We start from the raw sequence: 15,799 nt of genomic DNA, 5'->3' as shown, positions 1-15,799 counted from the left end.
CCTTGAATACACAGCCCCCAAATGAATAAATGACTGAATGAATGAATAAATACACATACAAATGACTCTTGACATTCACGGCATTTGTTTCTTATAAGAGAGAGTGAATTATGAACTGATTTGAACATGTTTCCCAAGTGTTACTTTTTTCTTTTTCATAAAACTTTCAATATATTTAGACGTTCAGAGTATAAATCACTGATAACAATTGCGTGAAATTATTAACATCAGTCTCCAATCAGATAAATATCAGCCATTATTATTAATAACAACATATTAGGTCATTTGAGTAACTTTGGTGTTTTGGAAGTGTTAATTAAGCCGTCTGACCCTCATAGTAATCAATCAGTACCAAAGAAATATGTACCGATTTTAAAAAGCATGGCAAGAGGCTTCACAGATGTCTTTTTTTTACGCCCAGACAACACAGTGGCAAAAGTGGTTTGCACGCCTGCATCACAATTCTTAGATGAATTTTGCTTCCGGGTTTCTCGTGTGGACTGTGTCTGTTTCACTAGGGACACCGGATTCCTTTCACATTCTACAACGCATCCTTTTTAGGTTCATCAAAGATGCTAGATTATCCATAGGTGTGAATGCTTGTTTGTCTATATAGATCCTGTGACTGATGGGCAACCAGTCCTGCCTTTCACCCAAATTCAGCTTGGCTAGGCTCCCACAACCGTAATGAGGATAAGCACAATAGCAATAAAACCATAATGGTCCTCCTTAATTAGATGAATAGCTAGCAATATAAACACAAATGAGATGGGTGCATTAAGTTGAGAGGAACTGAAATGTGTTCATCCATCCATTTTCTACATTGCTTATTCTGTACACAGAATTGCTGGGAGATGAACCCTTTCCCATCTGCCTCTGGGAGGGAGGCTGAATATACCCTGGACAGGTCTCCACTCAATCAATCAAATGGTAAAAACTCACATTGCCACCATCACTGAGCAGGGGGGAACTGAAGCCTTGCACACTACACTGAAAGCAGATGAGTGTACCATGACATCATCAGCGATTAGTGGGATGTTCATACTAGTTCATAAAAGCTGGTGTTCCAAATTACAATATAATCAACATTACCTACATGCTACAGATTCAAAAATAAAAAATACTGCATACATTTATGTATATAAAACTGAAAAATGAAGGCATCCATCTGTAGATGTTATCCTTATTGTTGCAGGTGCACTCTGGCCTAACTGAGTTTGGGTGCGACACAGGGTATGCCATGCACTGGTCATCAATCAATCACAGGGAACCTCTAAACACACAACCATTAATATTCCCACCAGTCAATAAACCTATGAATAGTTAGAGTCAGAGGAAGCTGGTGTACCTTGGCAAAAAAAAGTCACACTGGCATGGCCAAATACAGCTGAGACAGGGAAGAAAGCTATCCGTCCGTCCGTCCGTCCGTCCGTTCGTCCGTCCGTCCGTCCGTTCGTCCGTCCGTCCATCCATCCATCCATCCACCCATCCATCCATCCATAGCACATAAAGCAATATAAAAATTCAATGAAATGAAACAATGTAGTGCAAAAAGAACAGGCGAGATGCTGCAGAGGGTTACAAACAGCAGTCAAACAGGAACGTGTTTGTCAGCAAAGACAATCTCTGGAATGACTGGAATCTGTCACATCGCACATAGAAATACGGTCAAAATGCGACTTCATTATCAGAAATCAATAAATGCACAATCAGACAATGAATACTGCATCCCATTAAAACATACTCAAAAGTTTCATCCTTTCATAGTTGATGAAATGATGCGAGCGTATGTTTCTTTGCTGTGCACTTAAACATGTCTCATCAGTCTAAAAGTCCGTGGCACCTATGAATACAAAATACATTCAGTAATAATACGAATAAACTTTCTAACTTTTTAAACAAAGTTTGACACAGTGCAACACAATCTGATTCACACAAACAAAAGGCCTCACTCTTGAATGAATCAATTAAACACCATTATCAAATCTTCCCAACTAGTGGCACTGAAAAAGCAACATACTGCATATGAACTTAAACAGCAGTAAAACACCTTCAAAAATATGTTTGTACAAATGTTTAACATTAAATAAAATACAAATAAATCTGATCGTATCCTTGCTCTAGTCTAAAAAAGACAGCGTACTTTGTATAGTGCAAAGTTGAGGATGTTTCAGCTCTGATTCCAACCATTATTTCAGTGTCTTTGGTTGCCCATTATTTCACACGACGGAAGGAAACAATCGTAAACGATCGTCGAACGCCATTTGTAAAATGTCCCACTGTGATTGCTTGTCCTTTAAGATTGTCATTTGAGTTTAGCTTGGGTATGCTTTATGGTCTGTTATCTTTGGCCAGAGAGTGCATCATCCAGTTGACTTTGGTCTTCCAGCTTTCTCGCAGAGCCTCATTGAACTTTACTTTAAAATTTTTCAGCGCTTCTTCCTCTGATTTGCCCAAAGCTAAAGAGTCCTGTTGGGGAAAGATGTCATAATTTAATTGTAAGACGAGTGACTGGGATCATTTGTGCAAACCTTTAGGTACTGAATATCCTTGAAGGAAGAGAGTTCCGGCAGTCCTGCTGCCTTCATCATCGCAAAGAGGTTGACAAACAGTGTCCCATTCCGACACAGAATCTTATACGCCCGCTCACAGTATTCCCTGAACCTGACAACAACGACACGATGTTCTGTCACAAAACACAGAACCCCTTGTGGATTTAAAAAAATAAAATCGTACCTCTCAAACTTCTCACTGTTGTTCGTCCGTCCTTGTTGGATCACATGGACAAAGTCGTATGTCAAAATAAAAGGCACACGCTCCCTGTTGATGCCCAGTTTACGTTTGAAGTTGCCCAGGAAATGTCCAAAGTCTATGTGAAACAACTAAAGAACAGTAGACCATTCACATAACTGGAGAAATGCTCAGCAGTTTCAACAAGATTGTCTGTGAGCAACAATCGACTAAAAGCCTTTCCATGAAAGTTTGTGAAAGGTTAGGGTTAGGGTTAGGGTTAGGATAGGGTTAGGGTTAGGGTTAGGGTTAGGGTTAGGGTTAGGGTTAGGGTCCACACTAAAGAATCCATTCCCAAATGGACTGCCACTAAATTGCGCATACCTTTCTAGTTTAAGATTTGAAATGACAGCCATGCCATCATGTGTAGCTCACCTGTCCAGTTTCCCTGATCATGATATTGTCATTGTGACGGTCCCCGATGCCCAAAACGTAAGTAGCTACGCAGTAGCCAGCACAAGACAGCGTAAACTCCTCGATTGCTTCTTCCAGTTTGTCTCTGGTGAAGGGAAAAACAAGGAGAGCAAGCATATTGATAATAATAACTGCAAGGGTTCCTTGTAGTTTTGATCCCTTAGAATGTGAATATTTCTTTCAAAATGTCCATCTATCCATTTTCTGAACCGCTTTGTCCCCACGGGGGTCGTATTTTTTGTAATTTTCTGGATACTCACTCTGGATTCTTAGATTTGAGCCAGTTGAGCAGGGCGTCCTTGTTAAAGGCAGCAGTTGCGGCACTGTTGCTGTTGTTTCTTTGGATATTGGCGATGGTGTCTGAGCTCTTCACCACTTCAATAAAGCCCATCTTGTTCCCAGTGGATAAGCAGCCATATGGGATCATTCTGTTCTCAAAAGACAGACTCCGATAACGACAGTCCTTCTAGGGGATGCTGGGCATGACAATAAATAACACCTCTTGATCCCTACCGGAGATCCAGTCCTTCTTTCTTCCACAAATCCTCCATGAGCTGGATCATCTGGAGGGTCAACATGTCTTGTCGAAGATCTGCACAATGAGGGAGTGGAATAATTTAATTCTTCGTTCTTCTTAATTGTAATATAATCCAATGTTGGTGTGTGCGTGCATGTGTGTGCGTGTGTGTGTGTAACTCACCATCCCCATTTTTGAAGATGATGCCCATCATGTCTCCTTGAGTCCAGGGAGTCTTATACATCAACCAGAGTGGTTTCATCTTTGAGTCCATAAATCGGCACTTGTCTACACTGCAACAGAAAGCGCTTGATATGAACGCCTAAAGTTTGAAATGACGATGCAGATATTACATTGTTCACTAAGTGTACATTGAATGGTGGAGAATCGACTTGACCAATTACAGAAACAGTGAGCGAAAGGCAGACGACTAGACACCATGGATGGGTTGCCAGTCAATCACTTCGCTAAAGCCACGTTGCATTATTTGTAATTTGGGTTCAATGTAATCAAACTGTTGATGGCTAAATCTTATTGACTGGTTTTCATGAGGTAATTATTTGTCTTACCAGATCTCAGCGAGGATGATGCTGGGGTTGAGCGGTGACAGTAGGTTGGACAAAGCGTCCGACTCCTTTCTGATGAACAGCTTCAGGTCCTCAGCATTCATCTTCTGGGCACCTGATTTGACAAAGTCACTGAGGACCCTCATTTTGCCCTGAGCCTCATTCTGTACATGGGAAATGGATCAAATCAAGACATTTGAATGCTTAGTAATTGATTTGTCTCATTGTTTGTGCAGATTCGTAAACAACAAGTGAAGTACCTGTTTGGTTAAGAGCTTGATGTGGTGGATGTTGCCCCTGCAGTAGGCCTCAAGAATCAGACCAAACCTTAAACTGACAGAGGGCACGTGGATCTCTGACCTAAATTCAAGACAGTGTTCAGTCATTAAGATGAGACACACATGTTGTTTCTATTTGCTGCTGTTTCCGTGCCTCACCTGAGATGCCAAAAGAGAAAGTGCCCGATCCTCCTGTTGAATAAAGCCCTCTCCAGCAGAAACGTTGTCAGGTCACAATCTAGATAGGACTCGTACTTAAGGACCTGGACCAGCTGGATTAAATACTGCAGTAGCTCATCATCGCTGCGGGCAGAGAATGAGTTTCGCAAACGTGTTCTACATACATGAAAGAGGAGCAACACATATGAACACGGATTTGACTACCTGAGCTTTCTGAGGCATCGGATGGTGAAAGAACGGACCGCAGGATCTGGAAAACTGTAATCTAAGAGCTCTAAGGCAAGGATAGCAGGAAGCTCTGGCCAGTTTCTCAGAAGACTCACCATCTAACGGTCACATTGCATGTTGATTATTAGGAGGATTATTTGTTTGTTCTAACATCCTGTCAACAGTTTTTCACATATTAAACTGCGTTTTTGTTGAATTACATAACAATCCCTGGTACCTGGATCACATCCTCCCTTTTATTCCACTTGGTGATGAGGAGCAGCTTGGAAAGACTTTCGGGATAATGCTCTCTGACCTTCGTGCGGAGCTTCCACAACAGCTCCTTCTCGTCCTCAAAGAATTCAGTGTAGTTTTTGTTGTCCATTATTTCTTTCAGCTTCATGTTCTGCAGAGAGCAAAATAAGAATAAATAAGGATGACTAATTCCACATCGTATCAATGTGAGCTCAAATAAAATGAAATATAGTGATGTTAACCTCTTCTTTTGTTGCGACAGCCGCATCGCCGTTTGTCTCCATAATATTTATCTGGAAGAAGGAGAGTAAATTTAATTGACTGAATGAAATATATTTGAAGTCAAATGTCAAGTGTTTCCGATAATGAGCACCTTGTCCAGCGGAGGATAGTAAAGAGGATGGGGCCTGATGTTCGGGAAGCGAATGAGAAGCCCAGCTGCACTATCAACATTGGGATTCTTCTCAACTGTTCCCATCGGATTCAACAGGTCACTTTTGTCATCTGTGAGAAAAATTACACACGTGTGATGTGTTTGAATGTGTGCATTGAAAAGTTGATCTTGGGTTAAAAAATGTTGGCCAACCCTGCTCTCAATTGTCCAGAGATGTGAATGTGACGGTGACTTGTGTTTGTTTGTCTGTTTTCCCAATTAGTTACCAACAGATGAATGTCACTAAAACATTACGCGTGTAAACATTACAGTACTGCTCTTACACTGCCTCACGAATCAGATGTTATACCAGCCATTTCTCAGCAACACCTCAACCTATCAAATAACACCAGGTGTCAGTATTGCACTTTAATAATCTTCACGTTCCTCTTACAGTATAATTATCAGGAATCCTCTTTTTTATAATTTATGCTAGTTTTTTTAAGTAGTTAACTTAACTTCTCTCTCTCTTTCACTTATATGACAGTTATGTTCAATAGATCATTGACTGTAAGGTTAAACATGCTTTTTATGGCAATAATCGGGGCCTGACAAAAAAAACAAAACATTATTTCCATCCATCCGTCCATTCTTTTTCTCTAGTCTATGCAATGCGGGTGAGATGGAGCCCATCCCAATTGATAGACAGGCAAAAGGCTCAAACTCACATTCTCGTGTACTGTATGGAAAATTCAAGAGTCTTCGTTGAAGCTAAGGTGCACTTTTTTTGTCATGCGGGATGAAGCCGGACAATATGGAAGATTCTATCTCTAACTTTGACAGCATCAAATTGCAATAGATTGCTGTAAGTACCAGGAACAGATGGCCATGTGGACAAAAGAACGTCATCAGTTTTCAGCTGGTCCTTGTAGTCAAACACCATGGTGTTCCCCCAGGCTATTGGACAATCCTACAAAAACACAGATACCAAAATACTGTATATACTGTATTTTGTCGTAAATTTCATGTACCAAGTGCTTTACTTCCGTTGGCCTTTTTAGCACACGTCTGCGAGACTTCTCTTCCAAGCAACAGAAGAGAGAAGTCTCCCAGAAAGCAGAAGTGAGGCGACCTGAGTCCATTACTGTTACCATGTTTGTGAAGCAAATACTGTAAAAAGTCTGCTGTGGTTCTATCAGTTGTTACACTTTACTAAACATGGTAACTTAAGGTAACTGTGGCAACACTGGTTCCAGATATTACTGATGCGTATTTGCCATTGCTGATTCATAGCCCTGGCATGTTTAAGTAACACATTGTTTCGTAGTTTACTTTTACTACTGTGTGACTCAGGTCCATAAAACAAGGGAAGTCGTCAGTTGTAAACGCCACAGTAGGCAGGGTGCCGCAGCAGCTAAATGGTGTGAAAATAAATTTACCATTCCTTGAAAACATTGACCAACTTCCTCAGAGTCGTGCACAGATAAAAGAGCCGAAACAGATGGAGTACGAACCGCAGCCTGGCCACTGAAAAAACAATTGACATGTGCACACACTCATCACAACTTACTGCTTTCTTATTTTTCTTTCTGGTTCCTCTGGGCTTTTTGGCCTTGTCAAAGACAGCATAGAGGGCGAAGCACAGGCGGCTCATGCGAGGCAGGTCCTCCACATTGATATCAAACTCCAACTTTTCGTCCCATGACGGCTCAGAGCACACTGCCACCTCGGAGCTGGTCACCACCTTGCAGAGCAGCTCACTGCCATGAAAGAGGCCAGCCTGAACCACAAGCTGGTGGGGGTATGAAAACATAAAGCGAGTGAGGGGCAGACAAAAGTAATGTCATAAGAACATTCAACTGTAATTCAGACCAGTGAAGTAAACATAAAGTAGTGTAACAAATATTCCAGTTGAGTCAGTAACATAATGTATCAGTAACTACTAGATGTGACACACGACATTTTGAAAGCAAAATGCCCACCACAGTTAGAGGACGAGGACATGACATACAGGGCAGAAGCTTGAGTGACAGTTGAAGATTTACATGCTTGACGAGATGATTAAGCGTTTCCTGTGTCACTCGGGCGATGAGTCAAAGGGTGTATGCTTTGCATTTCCCTTCAATACACAACCACTGGAGCCAAAATCCAATATTGTCTGACCATTCATGTCCTGCCCTTTGCCAAATCAAGATAACCCACGTCTGTATTGCCTAAATAGAAGAGTGTCTCATCTCCCCTAGGGGCGTGTTTTCATGCATCTGCCTGCCAACAACTGACATGACGGATCATTATGTGATGGGACACATTTACCGTGAGTCATGAGGCAGCAGCTGGAAGTGCACTTACGCATGTCAAAGCAACCTAAACGCTAACATGGTTAGTGTGCAATATGACGACACACAGTCAACCCATTGACGGGATTCCCTACGTGTATTGCGGCTGGGAATACCAAAAAGTTGATCTGGCGTATTGTTGAATAAAAAGTGTCATTTTTCAGCAAACAAAATGTGCTCTCTAAATGAGTCAACAATAGAACCGAAAGAGAGAGGGGGGTGGGTTTTCTCAGAATCTACAAGCCAGAATGAGGCATGTGCAAAAACAGATATAGGCCCTCCCCACTTCCTGTTTTGAAACATTAACCAACCGCTATAATGAATTATGGGAAGCGTGTGGTCAGAACCAATGTAAGACCATGTCATATATATATATATATGCATAAGGGTCTCGAAGTACAAGTGAAATTGAGACATTGAGAAGACAAAGTGGTTGTGAAATCCACTCAGATACACACAATACCTTCATTCCTTCATCTGCATTGACTCGGCTGCCCTGCAGCAGGTGGATGTAGAAAGGTTCATGGATGGACCACAAAGAGGATGTGTTCTGCTGCATGAGTGAGTCAGGAGAAAGGACATTTATTCCCTCGCACGTCTACAGTGTGTACATTTATATTGCATAGAAAGAGTGCACGCCATGTTGCTACACTTTCCGATTGAGTAATATTTCAAAAGTTGCAAGTAACAAAAAGCATGTTAAGTAGAATACAGGAGAAACAGAAGAACTATATGTGGTGCTTTTGTTTTGCTGTTCCTTTTGGTGAGGAAGTGAAATAAATTTGACCAGATAAGATTTATCATAAGGATTCCAAGGAATCTTTTTAATCCTGTTGTTGGAGTCGTTTCCTTCCTGCGTGTCTGACTAGCTTCCTGTACGTGTCAGGCCCAAGTTTGCCATTCAAAAAGCCAAATGACTGGCACATGCAAATTTATTTTACTAGCCGATGAGGCAGAACTCTGCCCGCTTGTGTTCACATTTTCTAAATGGCCATGTGGACAAAAGACACAAGTTGAAATGTATCTGTAAATTTGTTTAATCAAAAAAAACATCTTCATTTTAAACTTTATAATTAATTGTTTATAATCAACCAATTATTAAATGACGTTTAATGAATGTTAAATGTAGTCTATGTGCTTATTTTGATAAAATGTTTGAGTTGATTTATTTCCAATATATATATATATAATTAATTAATGTAAAATGGATTATTTTAACAAAATATTTTTAAAAATATTTGCAATTAATCAACCAATTATTCAATATTAGTAATGAATGTTAACTTCACTGTATATGTAAAATCTCACTTTGCTGATCTAATTTTAGTTCAATTACAATAAATCAATTAACAACCATTTCCCAAATAAGATAAGCAGAAATTAATGCAAGAAAATACTGCAAGGTTCTTGATAATAAAAATGCTAGAACAGAGGTCACACTGTACACTTCCTGTTCTCCAGTGCCTGCATCCACAGTCAAAGCAATACATGAAATGTCAATTATTTACATTGTGACGCTCATCACGTTTCAAGTGTGCCAAAGTCCGAGATGTCCCAGTGGAACAACTGTGACGACGACCGGAAAGACAGACGAGTGTTTGTGAAAGATGCCAAATGCCTGCTGACCTCTTACCTTCTTGACAGGCAGAGGAGGCGGTCTGGACAAAGAGCGACTCTTGCACATCTGAGTACACATCCTCCCATGCTCCTCTTGGTACTTGCTGATGGTGGAGTGGTGCACCATGGTGAGATGAGGATTTTGGCCAGTTCTCAAACAGGAGAAAATATACTGGCATAAAGGAAAGACATGAAAAGCAGTGACTTTGCATTAAGGGACTGGAGAAAGAGGCATGGTGATATATATATATTAAAAAAAAAAAGATGCGCAATAATAAGCTTGTCTTACAATTCTCCCTTGATATGAAATTGGTGAGGTTCGATACCTCCAACAAGGTTAAGAACCACCGCTCCAATGGTTATCGGAAAAATTTGAATGAAAAAAAAAAAAAAACTGCTTGCACGCATGTCTTTTGTGCTCTTATTTCTTTTTGTCTTGGATAAAAAGACAACTCACACAATTTGGAAATAAATACTTCTTGCATGTTTTTATGTCAGCGCTCCTTAAGCTCAATTTACCTTCTGTTTGGGAGGCTGTTTGTTTTCTGTCTAGATTAATGCAGCCCAAATCTTGTTAGGGCTTGAATGGATGCAGTTGCTTCCTGCAGTGCTGCTAGCTGGACCGATATGACTTAGGCCTGCAGGTAGCATCAATGGACTGTGCTTCCAACCAAACTGGGGCATGGTCAACAAACTCTAGTTTGCCCTTACTCTACTACTTGGCGGCCGTGGAACAAGCTGGGCTAAAATAAATGAGTTTATAGCGATGGAAACCAGAGATGCTAGTCTTAGTACAATCCACAGTGTTCCCTGCATACTATTTTAAGGCCAATTTCCTACATTAGCGTGAAATGAATTTGCTTTACTTCATTTGAATTTGGAAAGTGTTTCAAGTGGAAGCCATACACGAATAAATGAATTAAAAACTTACTTTAAATTGGCACAAGGGGTGTTTCCCATAGATGAACTCCCACCTGCCGTTGACCTGCAAGGTGTAATCCTCGGGCTCTTGCCGCAGCGAGCGAAAGACGGTGGCCTTCTTCTTCAGGGCACTCCTTATCAGAGCCAGTGGCAGGTCCTGCGGTTCCTGCTGCACCATGAAGCTCTCCTAGCACACATTAACGTTTGCATCTTACTCCTCATTGAGATTTTGAAGAGTTTCATCGTGAAGTTTGTAGTTTGGGAGGGGGATTGTATAGCTGCTCACATTTCCTCGAAAACTTCCATTCCCTGTAAACACCCTCAGGCTTCCGTACCTTGTGACCCCATCATGTCTTCACTATGTAGACACATTTAATATGAACTTACATCACAAGCCTCAAACTTGATATTGATGAAGATCTTGGTGTTTTGTGACTTTCCACACATCGACAGAGAGCAGCATGGCTCCAGGTCACACGGGAACATGTATGTGATCCATTGTTGCCATGGCGATGCCTGCCGCTGTTGAGCCTTCTCCTCGCAGAAGGCTCTTATCTTGGTCCGAAACTCGCTCACCTCATGGTTCTTTTGGGCCTCAAATTCATGCAGACCTGAAAATGACAAACGCTGGTGAAGCACTTTGTCTGACTTTCAAATGAAGTGTGCGGAGCAAGAAACTTCCCAGTCAATCCTGTAATTTAGGTTTGTTTCACTTTTACAATAAAAAAAAAACACGTATACAAACATGACAAACTATTACATTTAAACAGTCCACATTGAACAGCATGCTTTTTTTTTATTTTTATTTCCAGGCAGAGGTCCGCTGGGCTAGCAGCATGTCAGCTGCTGACAGGGGCAAAATGGACAGTCTGATAAGGACGGTCAGCTCTGTGACTCCCACCCAATGCGGGACACAATCAAAGCACTCAGCATTTCCTTCCTTGACAGACTCCTCAACCCCAATGTATACAAATATTTTGCCACATAGTGATGACTGTTGTTGCCGTTCATATTCAAATACGTATATAAAAAAGATTGTAGACCCCATAAAGTCTTAGTCTATTGTATTCTATTTTATTCTAGGTTTAGGCAAGGTAAAAATAACCCTAACTATTGTCAGACCTGGAATTCCACTCAAGCATATAAAATGGTAACTGCGTGTTTGATGTGTGCTTTTGACAGAAGGACACATAGGCTGTCATGTGACGTCGGCCAAGTGGATCTGTGTGAGTGTCTGGCTGTGAGCTGTGGCCGAGAGCAGCTGACAATGTGTGCACATTAACTTTGCCATAAAAAAAAACACTGGAGATGACATAGCTGCTTTGCATTGGATAGCAAGAATTAGCCACTACCTGGTGACGGGTATCGAAAGGGAATTTTTCAAACCTTTGCCGATCAAAAAGCTGATTTGGCTATTGGTGAGTTTCTCAACGCGGTCACCCTCCCTGGCCACCAGTCGCAAAACACCCATGAAGGGCTGTACGTCACTTATACGCCTTGACTCCTCCTCCAGCTCTTCCCTCTCGCCCGTCCGCTTGATGCAAGTGAAGACATATGCATCTGGCTGACCCAGGGCCATGAACAGTGCCTCCCCTCTGGCTTTTTCCCAAACCATCTGAAAAAAAGTTGAAACAAATCTCTCAGGTAAATAATATATGATATGATATAAAATCAATCTCAGTTTCAGGAATCTTACTAGTACAAAACCTGCAGGTTTCTGCAAGATATAAAAAAAAAATGTGTGGGAAATGCCTGCAGCTATAAAACTAGAAACCTGCAGGCTTTTGCAAGAAAGCAAAAAAAAGGTGTGGGAAATGCCTACAGCAGAAAAAACTAGAACAGCTGAAATGTAATGCCACCAATCAAATGTACAGTCCTTTAAACTGTGGCAGGTATGTATTGACTCCTATTTAGCATGAGTTTGAATGTGATTGGTAAATTCTGAACACAGCCACATTCCAACGCTTGTGCAACCACATTATTACGGTTAGTTATTTTTACTTCCCTTCTTGAAACAAAGAAAGAACTAAAAAGCCCCCAAATGTCCAATTGTGTTGTACAGGTCTTCATTCACAATAATCGTGGAAAACGTTTTGATCAAGTCCTTACCCCACATATCTAGTACTCTCTATGTTTTATCTGAGTTGATTTCATATATAGTATCATCGTAAGTAATTTAATCCCTCAAGAAGAAATTCACTTTAAACATTGTTGTATATTTTGATAGTACAGTGGAGCCTCAGTTTTTGAACGTCCCGGTTCTCGAATAATTCGGTATTCGAACAAAAAATTCGAGATTGTTTTGCTTCGGATGTCGGACAAAATTCGGTTGTCGAACCTCGCGAGATGAGCCGAGAGAACCCGCATGCCAACTGACTCCGTTCGTTATTACATTCTCGCTACTCTGAGGATTGCATCAATTCTAATCATGCCTCCAAATGAAGCAAGTGAGAGCAGTAAAGCCCTCCTAAAACACAAAGACGCTCCTAATGCAATGCGACAAGTGAGTGCCCGGCCGGCGCGTTGCGCGATCGGGCCAAATTAAGCTCCCTGCGCACTGAGGTCCAATTACATTTCGGAAAGTCCATTCGGACTTTAAAAATATTTTCTAAATTTTAGCAACCGCTCTGTCACAATAATGTGACCAGCGCATGCAGTTGCGCTTTCGGCGGCGCGCTACGGTAGCGCGTTCGGTGGTGCGCTGCAGTTGCGCGATCGGACAAAAATGGGCAAAAGAAAAAATGACAGTTTTTTTTTTTGCTTGGAACGGATTCCATTTTCTTCCCATTATTTGTAATGGGAAAACATGATTCAGAATTCGAATGATTCACTTCTCGAACAGCCTTCTGGAACAGATTGTGTTCGAAAACCGAGGCTCCACTGTATATGAGGGGAAAAGACAACAGGAAATGGGATCCTCTGGCAGCAGTTCCTTTTCTGTCCTTATAAGTTCATCCAAAATGTCAGACTAATACTTTTTTGGGACAGAGAGTCAATTTATAGTAGTATCTAAAATGCAGGAAAATGTGCACAAAAGATGCATAAGAAAATAAAGAGTGAACATGTTTTTGCCTATAAGTCTGACCAAATCTAAAAGAAAACTTGATAAATAACTTTCCGACTCTGAAAATTCTGGAGCACTTACAAATTATAACAAAAACAACCTGAGAGTCATTTCTTCATTATCTTAAAAGCTTCCAAGAGTATCATTACAAAACAAAGCTAAATCACACTGTCTGAGGTGGCAGAACGGTTGGCATGGAAACAGCACTTTCACATTCATAAAGAGCTTGACAGTGAAAAAGACAAGGAGAAATGTGGCTTCTAAACATCCAAACTTGACGTTCACATTGGAGATGATTCAGCTAGTTTGATTTTCATAGACATGTTGGCCATAAATCATGCTTAAAGTATACTGTTTTTACAGTTCACAGTACCGTCTTGATGCTCTTGATGGTGTCCTTGTGAGAGACAGGGAATGTGAGATAGATGCCAGTGGGCAAGAGGAAGTCCATCTTGATGCCTTGCTCATAGTCCCGCTCCCACTCCTCCTGCATCCCATACTTCCCTGGGGGCATGGTGACGAGGAAGGCCTCTCATTAACCGTCAACTCCTCTGCGCTGCTCATCACAAAACAAATGTACATACTTAATACAGTATGGCCACCACCAACAACGCATGGGCATAGTTTCAGTATCATAACACGCAGGGTGAATCCTCATCGAGGTCACAGGGTAGCCAGATCCTATCCCAGCTGTCTAAGGGTTAAAGGTGAGCTACTCCCTTGATTGGTCGCCAGCCAATCACAGTGCACATACAGACCCCAAAACACCCATTGACACTCATATTTTGACCTGAGGACAAATTACAGTATCCAACTGAGATAAGCATCTATTTGGAAGATGAAAGTCCAAGGCAAGGTGGGGGAGAATATGCCAACCAAGACTGAAACCCTGAACCTCAGTACCGAGAAGCAGATGTGTTAACCTCTAGTCATATGTGTTAAATATGAAGGTGACAATGGAAATCAATTGATCTAGCTGCATATCGTAAGAGAGATATTGTATTTTTTTTTCTGTCCATGTGCTATAGCAATATAATAATCCACTATGAAATTATTCTGATAATTTCCCAATGGGACTGACAATATAATGCTATAATAATAATACGTTGGAAAAAGTAATGATGAAATGAAAACTGCAAACATACAGACATGCATAAATTGCACAATTACGCTAAAAATAAAACCAGGTGAGTTTGATGAAAAGATGGCCTGATATAAATATTAGAAAATGTATGATAATCATGCATGAAATAAAATGTTGAAGTGTTTTTGGAAATGTGATGGTGCGCTTCCAACAAATCAATTACAATGTCAGTACAGACATTAAGTAATTCTACACTATTGATTATGGTAAGGGGACACTTGAAAAGTGTGAGCCATCTAACGCAACATGAATGCACACGGCAACTAAAATAGCAGCAAATGAGAAAAAAGCAAAGTTATTTTAGGAGGTAAACCTCTTCAAGGGTAAATTCCGTCTGGTATTACTCACTATGACAGGGTGCGCAAATGAGTGTGGAGCGGGTGAAAACACTTGCCTGGGAAAGCATCTACCTCTTTGTGGGGTTGTCAGAGAAGATGGAGTCTGCTATTCTGCAATCGAAGACATGAACCGCACACTGTGACGCGTTGCAGCCATCGTCTGAAGTTCACATCAGGTGCACGAGAGTCTGTTGTGGACGGCAGCGTGGAAAGCGTCCACGCTGGTGTGTCGCGCACTCGCGGACTGAAGGTTTGCGCTTCACCACGCAGGTGCAGTCAGCCAAGGGATTGTCTGACAAAATTAGAGGTTCCTGCACGCGAAAACAAATGTCAACATCAATTGACAGGAGATTGAACGTTTCACGTGACATGCAATCCTGTGAAACCATCTTCAGAACGATGCTGTACTAAAATAATGAATTATGTCCAATATTATTTGCCAGTTCTAATGAAATAACTCTCAAAGTACATGGCTCTTGAATTTAAAATTCAAATGTAAAATCAAAAATCTGCATTCAATGAATAAGAATTAAGTGTATCATCTGTATCTACTTATACAGTACATCAACTGTACATATTGGATGAGTGTCTCGTGCATCTAAATCTGGGGTTAGAATTATTTCACTCTGTGCAGCTTCCTTTGGTTATCCTCAATAAACTTTATAGAATTGTCCTAAAATCTTTTAATAGTAATTTAGTAGTAAGTAAAGACATGCCCCCCCCCCCCCCCCCTGTTTATCAATCAGTATTGTTTTTTGTTTAAGTGCACTCTTGGTGCAAAATAATTTCTCTTAGCACC

General features: G+C 41.0%; 1 protein-coding gene across 1 annotated transcript; it reads right to left on the bottom strand.

The window, feature by feature from the left end:
* Positions 1-15: 15 nt before the first annotated feature.
* Positions 16-15,206, bottom strand: pik3cd (phosphatidylinositol-4,5-bisphosphate 3-kinase, catalytic subunit delta). The gene is made up of 23 exons (XM_085916399.1): positions 15,057-15,206; positions 13,892-14,074; positions 11,841-12,069; positions 10,842-11,065; positions 10,465-10,641; positions 9,550-9,705; positions 8,380-8,469; positions 7,151-7,372; positions 6,454-6,550; positions 5,581-5,711; positions 5,450-5,500; positions 5,191-5,358; positions 4,950-5,071; positions 4,725-4,868; positions 4,548-4,647; positions 4,291-4,451; positions 3,905-4,014; positions 3,718-3,796; positions 3,465-3,632; positions 3,166-3,289; positions 2,737-2,882; positions 2,532-2,664; positions 16-2,469 (listed from the first exon to the last, which is right to left on the bottom strand). The coding sequence occupies exons 2-23, from the start codon at positions 14,030-14,032 to the stop codon at positions 2,332-2,334; spliced, it is 3,111 nt and encodes a 1,036-aa protein (XP_085772525.1). The 5' UTR covers positions 14,033-14,074; positions 15,057-15,206; the 3' UTR covers positions 16-2,331.
* Between the last annotated feature and the right edge of the window lie 593 nt (positions 15,207-15,799).

The sequence above is a fragment of the Syngnathus leptorhynchus genome, chromosome 1 (genome assembly GCF_054491065.1).
Source record: "Syngnathus leptorhynchus isolate UIUO chromosome 1, UIUO_Slep, whole genome shotgun sequence".
NCBI lineage: Eukaryota > Metazoa > Chordata > Actinopteri > Syngnathiformes > Syngnathidae > Syngnathus > Syngnathus leptorhynchus.
The sequence above is the reverse complement of the archived record's forward strand: the minus strand, read 5'-3'. Positions and strand labels throughout refer to the sequence as shown.

Excerpts from the sequence above, each read along its gene's own strand:
- pik3cd (XM_085916399.1), bottom strand. The coding sequence starts at position 14,032 with ATGCCCCCAGGGAAGTATGGGATGCAGGAGGAGTGGGAGCGGGACTAT. Across the intron at positions 5,501-5,580 it reads ACTATCCTCCGCTGGACAAG|ATAAATATTATGGAGACAAA; the intron begins GTGCTCATTATC and ends TCCTTCTTCCAG. Across the intron at positions 3,797-3,904 it reads CATCTTCAAAAATGGGGATG|ATCTTCGACAAGACATGTTG; the intron begins GTGAGTTACACA and ends CTCATTGTGCAG.